Source organism: Onychomys torridus, chromosome 18, assembly GCF_903995425.1.
Source record: "Onychomys torridus chromosome 18, mOncTor1.1, whole genome shotgun sequence".
NCBI classification, from domain to species: domain Eukaryota; kingdom Metazoa; phylum Chordata; class Mammalia; order Rodentia; family Cricetidae; genus Onychomys; species Onychomys torridus.
Genome location: NC_050460.1, coordinates 34234450 through 34256533, shown reverse-complemented (window position 1 = coordinate 34256533; position 22084 = coordinate 34234450). Strand labels below are relative to the sequence as shown.

The window sequence follows — 22084 nt, the reverse complement described above, 5'->3', positions numbered from 1 at the left end:
GTAGACAATTCCTCATTGAGACAGTTTCCTAAGGTTACTCTAAGTTGCATCAAGTTGATAATTAAAGCCAACCACCAAAACCCCTGAGCCAGCACTACAAGGAACACTAAAGGAATATTGTGTGCATGGGACGAAGAAAGTCTTAATCTCAAGAGAAAATGAAAGAATACATTTTGTGAGATGAGCAGATGAATAAAGAAATGTTTTTGTTTTTGTTTTTTTGAGCTGAGGACCAAACCCAGGGCCTTGTGCTTGCTAGGCAAGCACTCTACCACTGAGCTAAATCCCCAACCCCAAAGAAATGTTAAGAAGTACTCCATCATGTTTGACAAAGAAAATCAGCAGAACTTAATACTAAAGGAAAGAATAAACAACAATCCAACCAATGAGAAACAATCAGCAAAACTCCAGGGATTAGTAAACATCTTTCAATAATAACCTTAAATGTAAATGGGCTCAACTCACCACAAATAAAGAGATATGGATTCGCTGACTGGGTTAAGAAAACATGAACCAGAGTGGTGTTGTTTCCAAAACATACACCTCTCTAGCCAAGACATGCACAGACTTGAGTGTGGAAGGATGGTAGTTAATCTAGTGAGCGTGTAAAAGGTGGAAACAATCTGCTGTAGCTATTCTGATAGTGGATGGTCTTCTAACCAAAATTAGAAGAAATAAAAAAGCCACTATATATTAACAAAGAGGACATAATAATCATAAATATATGCACCAAATGTTGGGACTCCCAATTTCATAAAACAAACTCTAATAGACACTAAAGGACATTGGATATGTTCTCATGTAGTAATAGTGGTGATATCAATATTTCACTTTTATCTTCAGATAGGTCATTTAAACTAAAAACCAGTGAAGAAACTCTATAGTTAAATGACACTATGCAGGCCCATAAAGCCCAAAATGCTATATCATAGACCAAATGGATTTAGTAGAAATCTATGGAATATTTTATCCAACAGATGTGGTATTCATATTTTTCTCAGCTGCCCATGGAACCTTCTTCAAAATAGAACATATTCTAGTAAGTCTTAACAAATAGAAAAGAGTTGGGACAATTTCTTGTACTTAAAAGTCCACAATGGAATCAAACTAGAAATCAATATCAATAGAATCTCTAGAAATTACAAATACTTAGAGACTGAATAACACATTCATGAATGATCTGGGTTGCTGAAGAAAAGGGAGGGAAAAATTCTAGGATAAAATGAAAATTAAAACACAACTTACCAATCTTTGGGGTACAGGTAAAGTCATTCTAAGAGGACAATTCATAGCTATGAGCCATTAAAAACTCAGAAATTTCAAATAAGTATCCTAATGCACCTCAATGTCTTAGAAAAACAAGAATAAGCAAACCTCAAAGCAGTAGGTGGCAATAGGTAATCAAGATTACAATAGAACTTTATGAAATGGAAACTAAGAGAACATAGAATCGATCAAACATAACGCTGGCTCTTTGAAATGATAAACAAGATTGACAGAGAGAGAGACATCCAAACTAATCTAGTCAGAGTTGAAGAGAGATGTTGAAATAGATTTCAATTAAATATAGAGGTTCATAAGAAATACTTGGAAGTCTGAAAGTACAGACAAACAGCCCTGGAAAAATCTAGAAGAAATGGATGGATTCCTACAAGCATATGGCCTACCAAAATTAAATCAAGCATATATAAACAATATAGACAGATCCACAGCAGTCAACAAGACTGAAACAGTAATTAAAAGCATCCTAACAAAGAAAATCTCAGAACCAGGTCAATTGCCCTGATGAATACAGATCATATAGTCTCAATAAAATTCTTGTGAATTTAACTCAAGAACACATTAAGATCAAATACCATGACCAAGAGTAGTTCAATATATGCAAATCAATAAATATAATACAGCACACAAGTATACTTCAGGACAAAAATCACAGAATCTTTGTAATAGATACAGAAAAGACCTTTGAAAAAGTACAGTATTCCTTCATGAATGAAATAGTTCTTCATGAAGAAATTAGAAATTGAAGGCTCATAGCACAATTTAATAAAGGGTCTATATGGAAAGCCTACAGCCAACATTACGCTATATAGGAAAAAATGGAAAGGATTCCTCCCCCAATCAGGAACGAGACAAGGGTTTCCATTTTCATCACTCTTACCTAATCATGTGTTTGAAGTCTTGCTAGATAAATAAGAAATAAAAGGGATACAAATAGGAAATGATGAAGTCTAATTGTCTCTATGTGTGGATCACATGGCCATACATTTAAAGACTCTAAGGCTTCTTCCAGAAAACTCTTAGACAAGAGAAATAATTTCAGCAAAGTAGTAGACACAAAATTAACTTACAAAAAATGAGCAGTTTTTCTATATACCAATAATGCACTTGCCAAGAAAGAAATCAGAAAATAATCTCATCATAGTAGCTTTAAAATGCCCAGATAAAATAATCTTAAATCATTAAAGATGACTAGTGATAAACCTAAGCAAGGGAGTGAGAGACATCTACAATAGAAACTTCAAGACACTGAAAAAAGGAATTGAACAAGGCACCCCAAGGTAGAAAAAGCTCCCACATTCATGGGGACACTAGAGAAGTTAACACTGAAATGGCTCTATTACCAAAACTGATCTATGGATTCAACACACTTGCCATAAAAATTCCAGTGTTGTCCTTCAAAGAAAAAGAAAAAAGTCCAAAAATTAATACAAAATACAAAAGACCCCCAAATAGTCAAAGCAATCCCTAACAGAAAGAGCCATCATGGAGGCATCACAAATCCTGATCTCAAACTACACTATAGTGCCATAGTAACAAAGTGCTGGTAAAGAAACATGTGGAGCAATGGAATCGAACAGAGGGGGCAGATACAAGCCCATACATCTAAGTCAACTAAATCTTCAACCATGTGTCAAAAGTATACTGGACAATAGATGGCATTTTCAAAAAATAGTTCTGGAAAAACTAGAGTTTTCACAAATAGAAGAAAGAACTAGATCCATATCCTTCACCCTGAGCAAAATCAATTCAAAATTGATCAAAGACCATAATTGGTAACACCAGAACCCTGGATGTTAGATGAAAACATTTCTAGATACAGGCATAAGCAAGGACTTTCTTAAAGGGACCATAGGACCACAGGAAGTAAATCCAAGATTTAACAAATGGGATTGCATGACTATAAAAAGTTTCAATACAGAAGTTACTTGTGGGGGAGGATATGAGCCAGCAGGAGGGTGGGATTGGAGGACAGGCAAGGGAAGTGGGGCAGATGGATAAGAGCACACATATAGGGAAATTTCATAACAAATTCCATTAATTCATATGTTAACTACAAATCAAGAAAAATAAAATAGAATTACCATATTATCCAGCAATTCTGTTTCTGATTATATATTCAAAAGAAATAAATGTACACACTTAAATAGATATTTATATACCTGTGGTGATATTTTGTTTGTGATCTAACAAATAAAGCTTGCCTGGAGATCAGAGTGTGGAGCTAAGCCACCAGTTAACCCGAGAGGCCAGGCAGTGGTGGCACACACCTTTAATCCCCACACTTGGGAGGAGGAAGCAGGACAATCAGGAGTTCAAGGCCACCCTGGGCTACACAAGATTGATGCAGTCTAAAAGAGAAACAGAGTCAGGCAGTGGTGGTGGCACACACCTTTGTTCTCAGCACTTGGGATCTCATGCCTTTAATCCCAGACTAGGGAGGTAGAGACAGTAAGTGATGTGGCTGGGCAGAAAGAGGAATATAAGGTGGGAGGAGATAGGACCTCGCTCCTTTTCAGTCTGAGGATTCCTAGAGGTTAGAAGTCTTTCTAGTGGCTGGCTGCTCTGCTTCTCTGATCTTTCAGCTTTCACCCTGGTATCTGACTCTGGGCTTTTATTATTAAGACCAACTAGGGTTTGTGTTACATATACCCATAGAAATATTATTATTCACAATAATATCTAGAAGGCAGAATGGTGTCATGTCCACTGACAGATGAATATATCTGTATAATAGAACACAGCACCATAGTATCAATACACACTAGAACAGGAAAGAAACCTGAAAACATTATGCTAAGTGAAATTTGTCTGCTACCAAAGGGCAAACCCTGTACAAAGTCCCTGGATAGTCAAAATCACGGAAAGGCAGGGAGAAGGTGGTGACTGCCGGGGCTGTGGGGCTGGAGCTATTGTACAGAGATTCAGTCTAGGGAGATGAAGAGTTCTCGAAATGGATGGTGGGCATGGCTGTGCAACAGTGCAGCTGCCCTTGATGCCACTGAACTATGTGCTTAAATGGTGATGATGGCAGATGCTACATTACCTGTGTACTTTACCACAACAACAATAACAACATAAAAAGATGTTGGTGATAATGGTCCATTATTGAGGAACCAGGAATGGGCTTTATGGAAAGGTCTGGAAGAACAGGATGATGTTTGAAGACAATGCAGGGAATTCCTCCCTGTGTTTGATTTTTCTTTTCTTTCTTACTTTTCTTTTCTTTCTTTCTTTTTTCTTTTCTTTTTTTTTTGGAGCTGAGGATCAAACCCAGGGCCTTGCGCTTGCTAGGCAAATGCTCTACCACTGAGCTAACTCTCCAAACCCCCGTATTTGATTTTTAAAGAAGTCATTTCTCTGTATGAGGTCATCTGCAACAGGCTTTGGGGCTTCCAGACTTCCCCTGCAGAGACTTCTGTGTGTGTATGGGGGGTAGAGCTTGACTATTCCTGGAGAACAGAGCTGTTAGGTCATGTCTGGAAGAGACAGTAGGGTAGAAATGATTGGTTTGACCAAAAATGGCAGTTACAGCTGCTGGAGGGGGAAAATGCTCTGGGTTTTGCCTCATTCACAGCAGAGTTAAGCATCTCTGGAAAGTGAGGTAACAAGCATCTTTCTTTCCACTTACTTGGAACATTTCAGAAGAAGAAGCAAAACTCAAAACCAAAATCCAAACCCGTCTGCCTAATTGAGAACAGAAGCCGTGAATTTTAAAGGTGGCTTTCCATAGGATGTATGCCCATGCCTGCTCCCACCCCATGGGCAGAGGGAAGGTGGTCAAGTATTGAGGGGCACAGTCTACATAGAAAGTTATCTGTAGGCTGAAGGGAGACCCCAGACAGGACCAACAGGTCGTCTTGAAGATTCAAACCCAAGGGAGTTTGGGCTTTGGAGGCAATTGGTCCCTGGCTCTGCCATAGGTATATATGTGGCCTTCTAGACATCATTCTTTTAAAGCTCAGACTCTCCACTGATTGAAGGGAACAAGGAAAGCACCCCTAAGCCATAGAATAAGAGGGGAAAACCAAACACCCTTGAGGTTCAGAACTGCTCAGCTGTGTTATTATGGGCTGCAGAAGGCAGAGAAGGAATTCTTAGGGACAGTGCTGGGGGCCACTTGAGAGGCTTTGCACACCAGGTTTCATTAGTTAGCATTGTCCTGATGAACTTTGGATTCAAGTTCAAAGAGTGCTTATACAAGTAAGGGTCATGTGATAGCCTCCTTTCTAAAGACTGGGCATGGTAGGAAAAAACAACAACAACAACAACAACAACTATAATCTCAACATTTGAAGGCCAAGGCAAGAGAATCTTGTCATGAAAGCGGACAGAAATAAAAATCTAGAGGCTGTTTTTTTTTGTTTGTTTGTTTTTTAAGCCTACTTTCCAGTAGCATTTAAATGATTCATCCTATGTCGACATAGGACTAGGACACTACTAATTAAACAGTCTCTACTACTAGTTAAGCAGCTGAGCAAATCTTCTCCTCAGTAGTGATAAGTGGGAGAGGGGATGCTCTGGCTTGAGTGTGTTCCCCAAAGCCCATGTGTTAGGTGGAAACCCAGTCTTAAACGCTGTGTTTATGGTCATTTTAGGTGGGGGCCCTTGGAAGTAACCAGGGCTGGATGAGGTCATTAGGGTGGTGCCCGCATGAGGACCTTAATGACTTTATAAGAAGAATAAGAGAACTCAGAGCTGATGCACTGGTTTTCTCTCTCCTGGGAATGCTCTTCTCCCATGTTATAACACAGGTCCTCCCCAGATGCTGAACAGATGCCAGCCCCACCTGCCTGGACTTTCTGTTAGCTAGAGCCAGGAGGTGTATAAAACCTTCATAGACCTGTGACATTCAGTTAGAACAATAGAAAATGCCCCGAGACAGGAAGGAAGCTGTATCTCCGAGAGGGTGAGGGAGCTCATAATGTGTAGCATCTCCTGGTCCTGGGTTACAGTGCCAGAAGCATGAGGCAGGGAAGCTTGGTGTGGTTGTAAAGCATCTACTAAAGCTGGGGAGAGTGCTTAGGAAGGGAAAAGAGCTGTGGTTTACTCAGGAGGATGGCTAGGATGAAGGCTTTGAGATCTGGTTTGGAGCGTGGAGAGTGGGTACCAGGTTTTATCTGTGTACGTGAGCACTGGAGGAAGGAAAGCTCTGGGAAAGGGTCTCTGAAGGCTATGAGCACATGTCATTAGATATCCACAGCAAACCTGACCAGGCCTGTGAAAGCCTGGGGTACCACTGCCAGGAACATCAGGTCCTGGAGCATTCTCTTAAGGAAAAGAAAAGGCCAGGCTGGGACCATGCCCTACAGGTGTCTATCCCACTTCAACCTACTTGACTTGCCGTCCAGTTCTGCTGACTTCTGAGGGCTGCCTAGCATCACAGGACCCAGGCATCATAGGCTGGATAGGCTGGCTCAGCAACAGCCTTTGAGCAGAGAAAGAGAAAAGGGACATTACAGTCAGCACTTGGGATGGCTGGTTTTCAATGCCACCCTGATATGATCTAGAGTCACCTGGAAGAGAGTCTCCACGAGGGACTGTCTGCACTGTGCTGGCCTGTGGGCATGTCTTGGGGTGAGACTGTCTTAAATGAATTGCCGTGGCTAGCCCACTGTGGGCAGCACCATTCTCTAGGCAGGGCTCTGGAAATGTGTAGGAGTGGAGTAAACAAGTTGATGTCTCAACTTCCTGCCTGGACTTTCCCATAGTCATAGACTGTGACCTGGAATTGTAAGCTGAGTAAAACTCCCTTCTCATCCAAGTTCCTTTTGGGTAGACTATTTTATTAAAAAATACAAGTGAAGCTAGAACAGTACCCAAACTGTGGCCCCAATGGCAGTACTATGAGCCACACAAGGGGTCATGTCCTTGACCTTCAGGACCCCAGGGTCTTCCCTGCTGTCACCTGAGCTGGGACCAACAGTGGACTCCTTGGAAGTTTGCTGTGCAGAAGGGACAGTTGAAGGAAAAGCATGAATGACCCCGTCCTGTCCTTTCGACAGGGTGGTTTCCTACCTGAGCTGCCGATCATGGCCGAAGTCAGGGCTGGGCTGGCACTGGCTGGCATCCTGAGAGGTGGGAGCAGCTGTGGTGAGGCTCAGGCCTGGCGGGAGCACAGCTGCCGCGCTGCTGAATTGAGATGGCAGGCTGCTCACTGACCGGCCGCTGGCAGGCAGCAGCTGTGAGCTCCTCATTGGCTTTGGACCCTGGACCGTCATTTTATGAGAGAGAGAAAGCTCAGACTCCGCTCAGACCACCTTTCTAGGTCATCTACAGACTCATGCTTCACCTCTAAGTTAGGACCTACCAACCTTAAAATCTCCTGGGTAGTTCCAGGCTCTCAGCAGAATGGAACCATTGAACTGAGCTTTTTTTTTTTTTTTTTTTTTTTTTTTTTTTTTTTTTTTTTTTTTTTTGCTTTTTGAGACAGGGTTTCTCTGTGTAGCTTTGTGCCTTTCCTGGACCTCGCTTTGTAGGCCAGGCTGGCCTCGAACTCACAGAGATCCACCTGGCTCTGCCTCCCGAGTGCTGGAATTAAAGGCATGCGCCACCACCGCCCGGCGAGATTTCTTTTTCCCTTACACATTTTACTTCTTTTCTACCTCACTGGGCCTATGTCTGCCTCAGGACCTTTGCACATGCTGATCCATCTTTGCAAAATGTTCTTCCACTTGATATTAACACAGCTGACTCTTACCACCCCCCCACAGGCTTTGCAGACACACAGTCCTCTCAGGGAGCCTCCTCTTCTGACCATCTATTTAACTCTACAACACATCTTGTGCCCGGCATTCCCATGCCACCCTCGGACACGCTGTGATGTGTGCCCATTTGTCTCCATTCTCCCCATTGGAACCAAGGCTTTTCTTTGTCATTCACGGTTCTCTCAGTGCAGGCCATGCAGGGAACCTTCAATAAGTGTCTGCTGACTCAACAAGTGAACGAGGGGGTGGCCTGGCCCGGCTTTTTTTTTCTGCTGTGACACTGACTGGCCATTCCTATGGTGATGACTTAAGGCTTTAGATTTTAGTTTTACATCTTGTGTCTGTACAGACTCTTCCTCAGGTTTTGCTTTTTCAGGATCCCACTGGGCATTCTCATCTGTGAATTTTGTATTTTGTTTTGATGACCCTTTCAAATCAAAAAGCTGTGTTTTTAGACGAAACTCTTAATATGTATAAGGATGAACTAAGCTCCCTTCTATGTGGATTTGTAATTTCAGTCCCCAATAAAAGTATCTGAAAAACATCCCATCTGTATTGATCACGCACAACTGTTCTCATCATCCCTAGATAACAATTATTTTCATAGCTCTGGTATTATATTGGGCATTATAAATCATCTGTGGGGCTGGAGAGACGGTTCAGCAATTAAGAGCAATGACTGTTCTTCCAGAAGACCTGGGTTCAATTCCCAGCATTCACAAGGTGGCTCAAAACCATCTGTAAATCCATGCCCAGGGGATCCTATACCTTCTTGTTTTACCTGTAGTGCACAGACATACATGCAGGTAAAACAACCATATGCAAAAAATTAAAAAAACAAACAAACATCTAGAATGAGTTAAAATATGAAGGGGCCTGGAATGGAGCACAGTGGTACAGTCTTTCCAGGGTATCTGAGAAGAGCTGAGTCTGATCCCCAGCATTAATAAATAAGTAAATGAGTTATCTAGGAGGATGCATGCACCTCTTGTGTAAACACTGTACCATTTTATATACGGGACTTGAGTCTCCTCAAGTTTTGGCGTCTGTGAGTGATTTCATACCATCCCCTGAGGAGCTGGAGGGAGAAATGTCTCTACTCATGCATCCCGCACTGCCCACTGGCCCAGTTCCCGGATTCTCTACTGGATGAGGAACACCTTGAGGTCTACAACACCCCTCTTTCATTGCTGCTCCCCAGGGGACACGGCACTCACTGGAGCCCTAGGGGTTGTGTGGATGTGGAGGCTTCAGGAGAGGCAGTGATCTGCCATCTATGCTGTTATTTCCCAGAAGCAGGGACTCTGGACTGAACTCCACTCAAGTGCCATCTACCACTGGTGACCTGGTCACACTGCGAGATCCCTGGCGGTTTGTACTCAGGGGCAAGGGCTTCAAGAGAAGGGTTTTGTAGGTGGTCCTGGGGCGAGGGACAGTGAACGGAAGTAGCTATTTATATGGCATTGATGACAGAGAGTGGGTGTGTAGGGGCACAAGGCCCAGGTACAAAGTACAGAAAGAAAAACAATACAGCTCAGACCTTCAAAATGGCTTTACAATAACAATGAAATAAAAAAAACCTATGACTGTACTCTTCTTCCTCTGGTCCAGAGAAAGGCGTGCAGGTTTCCAGAATCTGACAGCTGCAGGAATCAAGTGCCTCTTAGCTGCACGAGTGTGTCTACCCTAGTGGTAAGGACAGGCTGTGGAAGAGAGCACCCTACCTGGGTGGACACCACATTCGATTCTCTGAGCAGGTGCTCGTTTGTGACTTGGGTCGACGTGATCTGCCCTGACAGTGGAGTGTCAACGACAAGCTGGGGCTGAGTTGCTGCAGCCGGCCTTTGCTGCAGCTGCTGCTGCTGAGCTGCTGGTCGCTGGGCACTGCCGAAGCTCAGGGACACTGCTGGCTGCTGCAGGAACATCTGGGGACAGAAGAGAAACGCCTGTGAAGCCAGGGCCACGTGGGTCTCACCCATGTCCACCTTCATTGTCTTCTTTGTCCCCGGGAGGAGAGAAAAATGACTGGGATCCTTGACATGCCTAAAAAAACGATTCCCCAACTCAGCGGCAGGCGGCATGTACCTATGCTGCTGCCAGCATGGGTCAACACACTAGATGAGTGTCTGGGTCAGAGAGACATTCTCCCTGCCTTCCTGAGGGTCACAGTTAAGTGACTGCGATCTGACGGTGCCAAAGAGGCCTGCATCTAGGTTTCAATGCACAAACAAATATACTTCGGAGGTCCAAGTTGGTGTGTTAGTGTCCCATGAGAAGGGAGAGGCATCTTAGGAACAGAATGGTCCATAGACCAATGGTGGGAGAGGGCATGGAATGGCCCATGTTATACTTAGAGTAGGGTGGAGTCTTATGCTCAACCTTAAATCCTTGCCCAGTGACCAGGGTTTGCACCTGCAGTACGCCGGGGAACTTTCAACTCAGGGCTGAAAGGAGAGGGGCAACCCTGCTTTCGGGTGTGTCACTGGGTCCATGTGCTTCCAAGTTACCCTTGTTTGATGATCATGCTTTGTGACACAAGCTGCCTTAGCTATTTAAGGCCGTGGTATATTACTAGTTTATCAAAATGTGCAAGAATTCATGAGGATTCTGATTTAGTTCCGTTTGTACCGTACCAAATCGATCCTCATTGCCTGTGAGTTTTCCATCTCCAGATTCATCCAATCTCAGATCAAAACTGCTCAGGAAAGGATTGCATTTGTACTGAACCAAGTGCAGATTTTTTTTTTTTTTTGAGCTGAGGCTCAAACCCAGGGCCTTGTGCTTGCTAGACAAGCACTCTACCACTGAGCTAAATCCCCAACCCCGTCATTATTTCTTAAACAATATATTACAATAAGCACTCACAGAGTGTTTACATTGTTGGAGGTGTATGGACAATCTAGAGATGATTCAGAGCAGGGGTGTCCAACCTTTTAGCCTATCTGGATCACATGGGACACAAACAAATTGTCTTGGGCCACAAAAGTGTCTAATGAGTGGCTTGTAATTTTGTGTGATAGGGGGACAGGATGTCATCATCTCCAGAGTTCAAGAACCATACAATCAAGTTACAAAAACCAAGCTTTCAAAATGTTTTAAGTGGGCTTATGACTTAGTGTTGACTTTGAGGGCTCACAGCAGCAGGCTGTGGTTTGGACACTCTTTATTTAAAGAACACAGGACATGGGTGTGTTTTGTGCAATGGCATGCTGTGTTACAAAGGGTCTTGAGTTCCCATGGATTTAATATCTCCAGAGATTCTGGAATCAGTGGCCTTGGGCACTGCAGGGCAACTGAATTTCATTTCAAACAGCTCTAAGTGCTCAGACAGGTCCTTTTTCTTAGGCTTTTAAGTTTTCTGTATTGAGTACATGGGATATCTGAAAGCTTTGGATATTTGAAATATTATATCGGTATTGGCTCTGGTAGTTAAGGTGGATTATTTAGTTTGTTCAACTTATAAACTAATTGGACATAGACTAAAGAAAAAAACCATCAAGTTAAAGCCGTGCTGTTTTAAGACCCAATTAGAATTGCAAGAAAAAAAATACAATCTATAAATTGAACCTAAATGTTGAAGAAAAAAACTTTAATAATCTCAATAATAATTTAACCAAAACATGTAAGCATTTCTTTTAGCCCAAACTCTTGGGTATTGAAAGTACGCACTGATGATCTCCATCATGACTTCTGATGTACACGTCCCATTCCAAGCTCTTAGCTCTGCAGTCTTTAGGGAGGGGATGCTCTTCTCTGCAGCATATGGTAAATCGAGTTACAGTTTCTGAACCAGGGCAGCACAAACATATCCATCTCAGAGCAGCAGGCTCACATTCACTGAGTGCCACAGGGGATCTGGAGAGGCAGGGGTGGACCTACATCCTGCAGCTGTTGGGCAGGGCACTCAAAGGCCAGCTCTCCCAATATTGCATTCACAGATGAAGCTGAGCCACCAGTCTGTGATCCTGAGGGCAGCAGGTGGCTGTGCTGGAAGGTTCGGATCACACACCCTTTTCATTTCGCCAACAAACATAGCTCATCCCGACCCAGAAGCCTGCAGTTATGAAATGAAGGGTCTTGGATACTTTAGAGGCTAAAAGAATTTTGTTTTTTTTAAAAAATATTTTATTATTTTTAATTATGTGTGTATGTGTCTCTGTGTGGATATTTGCATGTGAATGCAGATGCCCATGGAGGGTGGGAGAAGTTGTCAGATCCCTTGAAGTTGGAGTTACAGGTGATTATGCACTGTCTGACATAGGTTCTGGGAATTGAACTTGGATCCTCTAGAAGAGCAGCAAGTGCTCTTAACTGCTGAGCCATCTCTCCAGTCCCCCACCCCTTTTATTTGAGACAGAGTCTTACTATGTAGCGCTAGCTGGCCTAGAAATGGTTATGTAGACCAGGCTAGTCTTGACCTCATAGAGGTCTGCCTACTTCTACCTCCCAGATGCTGGGATTGCACCCAAGCTTAGCAAGAAGAATTTCTGGGTACCCATCACCTCAGATTCAGTACCCCACGCATTCAAGCATTAATGTTTTATACAATTCCAGCTATCTCTTAGCATAAGCTTTGTGAACAGCACATGGGATGAATAGTATCTCATAGCTTCTGCAAAAACCTCATGCTCAAGTTCAATTACTATATTCCTTTTGGTAGTATATGGTTTGCCTGCTGATCAAGGGTCAAATTAATGCAAGATTTATTGTGGCAGGCATTATGTTTACCTTAAAGACATCATACTTGAACTCTAAATGAAGTCCCATCACTGAGAATAATTTTGAGCAATATTCATAACTTTTTTTCAATGATTTGGTTTCCTCATTCATACAATATTCACTGTACTAGTTAGGGTTACTATTGCTGTGAGGAAACACCATGACCAAAAACAAGCCTCAATTTCCCTGAATAACCTTTTATTGTGGGCCTTTAATTGCTACTGAGGCTACACCTTCACCAATGAACTCTCCTGGTCTCACATGCACCATGCCTCAGCTGCTCTCTATGACCCCTTCATGCCTTCAGCAGAACCACCTGGGTGACTCTTACACTACCGAGTTCAGCTGCCAGCACAAGGTCCAACCTTTGCCGCCTCTGGAATGCAGCTTCAGTGTGCTGACTCTGAGGACACACTTCCCAGAAGATGTCACCTCAGTGACACCAGTCTCTTCTTAATCACCGCTGACTTCTCAGCTCCAGCTGACCAGCATGCATTGTCCCAGCAGAGCAAAGATTTCACTTTAGTGGTTCTGGTCTCTCTCTCATCGCAGCCCATTCTTCAGCTCCAGCTGACCAGACACTGCAGAGTCTTCACACAAATGGCCTGGCAGAGTCTTTGCTTCCCTTGAAACTTCACAAGCCAGGTCTCCATCCTCTGTATTTCTCTCAACCTTCTTGTCTTCCAAGCTCCCACAGAACAGCTCACCAAGCTTTGAACACTCAATGACTTTTCTAACCTGAAGTTCCAAAGTCCTTCCACATTCCTTCCAAGAACACATGATCAGGTCTGTCACAGCAATGCTCTGCTGTCCTGGTACCAATTTCTGTCTTAGATAAGGTTACTATTGCTGTGCTGAGACACCACCACCAAAAGCAAGTTGGGGAGGAAAGGGTCTATCTAGCTCATGCTTCCACATCTCTGTCCATCACTGAAGGAAGTCAGCACAGGAACTCCCACACAGGGCAGGGTCCTGGAGGCAAGAGCTGATGCGGAGGCCATGGAGAGGTACTGTTCACTGGCTTGCTCTCATGGCTTGCTCAGCCGGCTTCCTTACAGAGCCCAGCACCATCAGCCCAGGGGTGGCTCCCAACTACAGTGGGCTGGGCCCTCCCCCATCAATCACTCATTAAGAAAGGCTGGCCTACAGCCAGATCTTAATGGAGGCATTCTCTCAGTTGGGGTTCCCTCCTTTCAGATGACTTTAGCTTGTGTCAAGTTGATATAAAAGTTGCCAGCACAGAGACATTGACAGCACAGACCTCATAGAGGATTAATGAAGTCAGTGCATATTAAGAAGTTGAGATGCAGTACATGTTGAATGAACGCTAGATGATAACAATAGCCTTCAAATGAAAGAAAGAGATCTCTGCTCCTTTGACTGGGCATATAGATATCTGGTAAAGGAGTGAATGGGAAAATACACGGACAGATAAGGGAGCGAAACTTTTGCTCCGACTGTCTCCTCTAGTGTCAGGGAGTTAGCCGTTTGGTTTGCTCTGCTGGCCCGTCTGTGTATGCTCTCAAAGGATTAAAAGCCTTGTTCTCTTTGCCTTCCGGCCCTCCCACTGCCCCACTAAGTGAGGTATAGGAATTGGACAGCTAGCTGCTTGGCTGTTTTGGTTCGACTGACGGATGGCTCTAAGAGCCAATCAAGGACCGTGTTACAGTTGTCATAGCAGCAGGTGTCTTTTTAGGCATTCATTTGAACAACCAGCAGAGGGTGCCCACGCTCCAACGAGAGAACATAATAAAAACAAAACAATAAAAAGCAAGAGGCCGCTTTCTCCTGACTGGAGGGAGTACCAGGGTCTCTCAGCACAGCTTGGCTTGTCTTTCACATCCACCTGGGAGTAAACATCAAGCATCCCAGAGGACTTCCTCAGAACCAAACTTGAAGAGAATTCACACTTAAGTTCTGAGCCAATGGAATGAGTCCACGGAACTGCAGTAAACAACCCTGGCTGAGTGGGGGCTCTGCTTTGCATCTGGGCACAGACATCCATCCATGCCTCTTTTGATCAACTGAGGGAGACCAGCTCCCTCTTTTCCCCGCAGGGTACTCTTGAGCAGGGAGAAACGAGAAATACATAGATAAAAATATAGAGGAGAGAGATAGTTAGAAACATAGTAAAGCCTTGGGAGGGCCTGGGTCAAAACCCACCAGCCCCTTCTGCCTCTACTAAAGCACTTCTAAAGGAATGCCAAGGGGTAGAACCCCCCCCCCCACACACACAGCTAAGTGCAGACCATCCCAGACACACTTGCTGACCATGCACATGGTCAAGCCATCCCCTAATGCAGCCCTGCTGTGTAAAGCAAGCTCAGATCTCACTAGAAAACCTTTGTGAGCTCCCATAATCAACAACCGAGAAGAATTTCACGGACTTCTCAAAAAGGGGTCTGGGGTCAGTTTTATAGAAAATGTGAAAAAAAAAAAGTTCCCCAAACCAAGGAAGAAAAGTATGTTAGAACAAATAGGCCACACTTACATGTAATTCTTCCCCTAGTTATACCTGCCTAATTTGACAAACTACTGTTATTATTACAGGACATTCAGAAGTAATGAATACAGAAACAGTACAAAAAACTCCTATATGATACAGCGTCATCGCCAGGCTTCTGCAGTTGTCACTGTGTTATATCATTCTTTCTGTCTTCCCTCTCTGGTGGTACCTAGAGTGGAGATGGGGAGGCTCCAGTAATTCTCACTTGCTTATTTTTTCAGTTGAATCAGCTTTTTAAAAAGCAGAGATCACATTTTGGTAGGAGTTTTAGGAGGTATTTAAGTCTGGCGGAAAACAAGAAGCCAGGCTGTTGGAGGAGATGTTCTCTGGTTTGATTATCTGTGGATCTCCATGTCCTTTTGGAAAATTCCACTGTGAAGATAAGACAGAGGAACAAACACAGAGAAGGCTTGCAGCAGAGTTTAGCTTCCACTGGGAGGGCTTAACATCCACAGGGGAGGTGTCCACTGGGGGGCTTGACTTCTATAAGGAAGATACACTAGAGTTCCTTTTTTTTTCCACAGGGAGGCACACATTGGAGGTCGTGGATTCTGCAAGGGAGGTGTGCATGGGGGGGGGCGTGTCTTGGCTTCCACAAGGGAGGTGGCCACAAGGGAGCTTGGTTTTCATAGGGAGGTGTCCACTGGCAAGCTTGGTTTTCACAGGGAGGTGTGCACAGGAGAGCTTGGTTTTCACAGGGAGGTGAGCACACTGAAGGGCATAGCCACAGAGAGGCATGGACTTTAGGACCTGGTATCTACAAGGTTGGAGGGTACTAGAACACTTGATTTCTATCGGGAAGGCACACACTGGAGGGCTGGGTTTCCATGGCTCCTTGTAGAACTCAGATACATATGTGCTTTGGCATGCATATATGCTTTGGGGGGGGGTTCACAAAATGTGCCCCTAATGGGGAAAGATCACATTCTCTACAACCGGGAGCAAAAGCGATAGCTTTGTTGCCTGTTATTTTAAAAATCTCGCTCTAATGTGGCAGAGGCAGGAAGCAGAAAGCTCCAGGCGCTCTGGAGGATGTTCATACGCCTACCTTGCTTTTTAGCACTTTCTGCTTCCATTTCCCCCCTTCCTGTTAGTATAAAAATTCCATTAAAGTAATTAAAGTGAGACAAGTTCAAGGCTACCAACCATGGTATAGATCTGCGAGAGAAGAAAAAAAAATGCTCTTGGGGAAGAATGAGGAACAAGTGGTATTTTATGAATGTGACAGTTCGATGATCATGCATTTAATTTCACGTGACTGCTACAGTGTCGACCCATGTCCATGCAGGGGAGCCACTGCAGCAGAGGAAGAGGCAGAAGGACCTCAGTATAACTGGTGAGTAACGCTTATAAGAATACAAAAGGGATGCCTGGGCTTCAGTACAGCTATGTCTTAGGTTGTCCCATCTAGTAAGAGTGCTATGCAGGGGGCAGGAAGGAGAGGATCAGCAGGTGTCACCAAGGTCCCCTGCACCTCCCAGCGGAGCTGATAAGTACTTAGGGAAGCAGAATGGTTGGAGGTTCTGTGGCCATCTGATGAAACCACACTGTCATATGTAAGTCTTGTCATGCAATGGCTTCTCAGCATCCAACATGGTGTGTCTGTCACAAGTGGTATTGGATGCTCAGGGGAGTCAGTGTGGTAGGGATGGGTTAGCAGCAGGGACAATCCTGTGGCCATTTTCCTAAGCTGTCTTTTCTGCCCCCCTCCCCCCCCAGTCTTGCCTAAGGTGGCTGCATATGCTTAAGGCTGTCAAGACAGACTCAATATTGGCTAAAGCCTGGGCCAAAATGACACACTCATAGAGTTAAACAGTCCTGAACTAAAATATGCAACCCTCCTCAGGGTGGGAGAATCCATGTAACTTATCCTTGAGATAGATCCAAAATATATATGTTTCTGACAAAAAAACCAAACCCCAAACATACAAATGACTCTTAAAAGAATTCCAAGAAATGCATCTGGGTTTATGGTATATACCACCACTGTCAGACTATGTAATATCCCCACTGACTTCCACCAATGGGGTGGCAGGGAGGTGACAGCCCAGCTTCCTCTGTTGCTTCCTCGGGTTGCAGAATGGGTAGCATGACTTCCCATCTCCCCCTCTGTCAGACAAAGCAGCAGAGCTATCTGTAGCTCCCTCTGTAGTGACCTGGCCTTGTACTATGACACTTAGCTATAGAGGTACCGGGAGGTGGAAATCCATGACAGAGGGGACACCTAGGCAGGGCAAGCAGATGACAATTTCCTGAAAGGAAATTCAGGAGGGACAGTAAACAGAAATGTACCCACAGAAATGAGGGGTGAGGAAGAGGCACTGTGGGAATTTCAAGTTTGGCCCTGGGTGTGATCTGTCTTTAGGAGTTTCCACATGCTTCCTAAAGCACACTGGGTTCTGTGATGCAGAGCACAGGGACTGGGTGGGGGGTGTCCTGCCTGAGTAAAAGTGGATTCTAAGGAGAGCAGTAAGGAGAGCAGAGGCCAGCATGTGCAGGCGCATCACCTGGACGTTGGAGTCCTGGACCAGGCAGAGCTGTTCCTGAATCTTGTGCAGCTCTTCCTGCTGCCACCGGATGTTGGCCTGCAGGATCCGTGTCCTCTGCTCCAGCTGGTCCTTAATGGTCTGGAACATGCTGAATTGTGCCGAAAACTTCAAAAGGAAGTTAAAAAACCAGGAATCAGATCAAAGAGCTATTTCGTCCTGAGACCATCCTTACCACCATTCTGACCAGTCTGATAGATCTCCCTTTTCTGTCTCAGCCATGTTCTCAGTGTCTCTGAAAAAACACTGCTCAGCTCTGAAGGAAGCGGGGCCTAGAACAAAGGCGGGGTGTCCCAAGGATCTCTAGCCAACCTTCCTTGTGCTAATGGTGACAGCAAGCTCCTCTGTCACCCTAAATTTGATCCTACTGGGCCTGGATCCATAGAGGTCTCCTCACCTTTCCCGTGCTCACTGTCTGCCTCACACGTCCATGCAGGATAGAATTACGGGGAAGGACATGAGGATGACATTGGCCGAGGGGGCTCCATAACATAGACCATTAGTTCTGTTTTGCCTGAACAACTTGCTTTTGGCCTCTGCATCCCTTCCTGAAACTGAGATTGGCTTTAGAAAATTCTGTGCCCTCTTGCATGTCATCTCCTCCGACAAGGGCACTTTCCTTACCGGAAATCAAGAGAGATGTAGGGGTGGCCTTCCTTGGGTGCACAGTCCCTGCTCTGGCTAGCCTTCTTCTTTCTCTCTTACTTTCTTTCCCTCCCCTCCCTTCCCCGCCCCTTCCCCTCTGCCCTTCGCTCTTCTTTTTGAGATAGGGTCTTGCTATGTAGCCCAGGCTGCCCTGAACTCATGGCAATCCTCCTGTCCCGATCTTCTGAGTGCTGAGATTATAAATGGATGCCACCACACCCAGTTTGATGCCTGTGTTTTGAGGCAAATTTGCTAGGCTGGGAGTGTGGCTCAGTGGGAGGGGCCTAGTAAAGGCAAGGTCCTGGGCTCACTCCCAGCACTGGCCAAAAAGAGATTCCCCTGCTTGCAGAGAGCCACATTCATCAGCCATCTCCAGGCAAGCAGACACGGGAGCACCCCACTTCTTTGCTGCAAACTTCATTTCTTCACCGTAAACTCATGCCATGCTTCTTAGGGGTCAGAGAGCGACATGAGTGTGGGGACAAACTGGACCCGAGGATCTGAGTCTCAGAGATGAGGGGAAGCCAAGAGGCCTTATAAGCAAGCCCCTCTCTCCTCTCCAGTCCCACCTCAGCAAGAGGGGCTTCGATATCAGACTTCATCAAACAATAGGCTCCTCGGCTACACAGGAGCTTAATCATGGCTGCTCTAGGCTAGCTCCCCCCATATAAATCTCTGCCACATGTAACCCATCAAAGCACGCAGCTGGGTTTTGACAGAACATTCCACTGAGGAAATAACAAAACTACACTGGGTATTCAATTAAAAAAAAAAAAAAGACATAAAGCTTCTGTGGTAGCTTCTCTATGGTCTGGAAAATGTCAGGGCCTCATGGGAAACTCCAGAAGAGCTAGCAGTAGGGTGGATCTGATTGGACATGGCAGGGGACTACAGGAGCCTGTTCTCTCTCTCTCTCTTTCTCTCTCTCTCTCTCTCTCTCTCTCTGTGTGTGTGTGTGTGTGTGTGTGTGTGTGTGTGTGTGTGTGTGTGCATGTGTGTTAAGGAATTCAAGGCCTTGCATAAGCTAGGTAGGTGTTCAATCACTGAGTTACCTTCCCAGCCCTGGCAGTGCCCCCTTTTTGATTATGGGATCTACTCTAACTTATGAGTATGAAGGAAAAGAGGCTTTTGGTAAATTGTCAGTTACTCAGACAACCACATTCCAAGATTTGGTTTTTACGCCCCACCCTCACCACAGGACAATACAATGACAGAACGTAGGCACATAACTGAAGGGAAGTCACAGGATCTCATCCTTTCTCACTCGCAGTAGCTCTGAGGAGGACTTGAAAAGTTAGGGGAGTTGGCTAGTGTGGATCCACCAATCTTGGATGCAAAGCATTTTGAATGCATCTGTCCCGAACGTGCACGGACATCTGCAGGCAAACCTCTTCACCACTATTCTACAACACTATAGACAACAGCTATCTGCAGGGCACTGGCATCGGATTAAACACTCATCACCAGAGGGACCTACAGGACAGGAGAGGGTGTGAGCAGGCTCTGTGGAAACATCGGGAGAAATCTTGGAACCAGTTTGTCTGATTTAAGAATACAGTAGTTGGGGCTGAAGAGATGGCTCAACATTAGGAGCACCTGCTGCTCTAGCAGAGGACTCTGGTTCAGTCCCCAGCACCTAATGGTACTTCTCAGCCATCTCTAATTTTGCCTCCAGGGAAACTGGAGTGGTGTCTCTGTGGGCACTTGCATACACATGGTATGCACACACACACACAAATAAAAAAAATAAATATTAAAACAAATGCAGTCGTTATCATGTATAGAGCATTCCACAGACCAGGAACAGTAGATTTCAAGTAGATTAAGTAGATTTCAAGAAATAAAAAATTGGAACTCCCAAAGGGCCATCTACCATTAGATATTATAAAAATACATTTTTTTTTTTTTAGATGCAAGGCCCAGAAGTGAGAGGAATTCTCATTTCTTGTGTCTTTGGATTGAAACAAATCACTAATTTCATACCAAAATGTATCTCAAGAACTTGAAATGGAAAAACACTATCCTGCTTTTTTTTCTCCTCCGATGAGGATAAAGATGGACTATTTTAATTAGGAGACTCTGGCTGAACAGCTTTGATATCACTGCTCAAGTCAGACGCTAGCAAGAAGCATATGTTAACACACGTCTTTCTTATTCCAGGAAAGCATCCGAGGCCACTTCTACAAGGGCATATGTTCCAAAATGTTCCCATCAGCCATCTCAGATCTGTACAGAGAAAGACAGCCAAACTCCGAGAAGCTGAGGTGTTGGTGAACGGCCATCTGGGACCCAGGTACAACTTGAGGCCAGAGATTGGGGCAATGCCAAGTGCCCATAAAGGGACTGAAATCAGAGCTCTGGGCTTAACAGTGGAGATATAAGCAAATCTGTGCAATACTCCCCATGACCACAGAGTGGATGGCCCCATGCTTCGGTTCTTGTCCTGTGCCAGGCCAATGGGGCATTACATAGCTCTCTCTAAAATGCACACTTGGGTCTCTCTTTTCTATGGTCACCTACTTATTCGTCTACCAATCTCCTAGCCACTTTTCAAAGCCAACTCAAGGGATGCCTCCTCCAGGAAGCCACCCTAGACAGACTGTTTTTGACTGGCCATGTGAAGCATTTGCAGCAGATGGTTTCTCTGGTTATTTGCCCACTTCTCCCTTAGCTCTACAAGCTAAGAGTGAGGACCATATCATAAGCATCCTTGCCTCCCTCATGCCTTGCTCATGGACTGACCTAAGCAAGAACTCACTGAGTGTTATGAAACAAGGAAGGAATCGCTCAGCAGAGGTACCTCCTTTGAAAAGAACCGTGATATTTATCATAATGGATTAATAGCTTCTAGAGCCTTCCAGAGTCTTCTATGATGCTTTGTCTAATTCAGACCTTTCCTAAAGGTGTTATATATAATGAAAAGAATGCAAAGAGCAGAGTGAAGATAAAAACCAGACACTGGGGGAAAGAACACAGAGTGTGGAGAAGACACGGAGAGGCAGCCGAGGACCACTGTGACAGGAAGTCCATTGCTAGACACGTCTCACGTAGGCTTTGGGGTGAAGCCCCCCACGTCAGGCCTTAGTTGATACTTGAGTGCGTGATACACAGCAGCGACACACAGCAGTGTGGAAACATTCACCACCTCAGAAGACGTCCCTCTGGCCCCAGTCTCCAACTCACCTGTGTCATGGGAGCAGGTGGGCTCTGCAAGATGGTCTGAGGCAGGAGCTGTTTTGCGAGGTCACAGGATGATGGTGAAGGCAGGGGAGCCTGGTAAGAGAAAGGGGTTTGGTTTAAGGACCATTTCTGAGCTCCTGGGTAGGGGTGGGGGAAACTTGGCTCTCTGCTGGTTGGGTTTTCCAATGCAGGTGCTAGGATGAAGATTTGCATAGAAAGAAAGTTAAGGCCTCTACTTCCTGGTTGCACTGGTTCCTGTGCAGGACACACAGTTAAGACCGACAGAGGTGGCTCTTGAGACAGTTTTGGCTGCTGTGAGAGCACATGACTCCCACCACTATGTGTGTTAGGCAAGGCCGCTGCTGCCCGCCTGCACTTGGCAGCTCCACTCCATTTTCCCTGGGCTGCCCTGTGCTAGATAGACTCCATCCTTGAGGACCAGGCTACCCCTGTCCCCAGTGGATTTCTTCTCAGGATGTCATCAAAGGGGTCATCCCCTG

At 45.0% G+C, this 22084-nt stretch overlaps 1 protein-coding gene across 3 annotated transcripts in view; it reads right to left on the bottom strand.

Moving 5' to 3' along the window:
* The window catches only part of Npas2 (neuronal PAS domain protein 2), a 178891-nt gene that overhangs the window by 5735 nt on the left and 151072 nt on the right, over window positions 1–22084 (bottom strand). For all 3 annotated transcript variants that reach the window (XM_036167234.1, XM_036167232.1, XM_036167235.1), the window contains 5 exons: window positions 21588–21677; window positions 17721–17867; window positions 9713–9913; window positions 7300–7490; window positions 6617–6709 (listed from right to left, as the gene is read on the bottom strand). In XM_036167234.1, the coding sequence (XP_036023127.1) occupies window positions 6617–6709; window positions 7300–7490; window positions 9713–9913; window positions 17721–17867; window positions 21588–21677 (722 nt within the window). The remainder of the gene's footprint in view (window positions 1–6616; window positions 6710–7299; window positions 7491–9712; window positions 9914–17720; window positions 17868–21587; window positions 21678–22084) is intronic.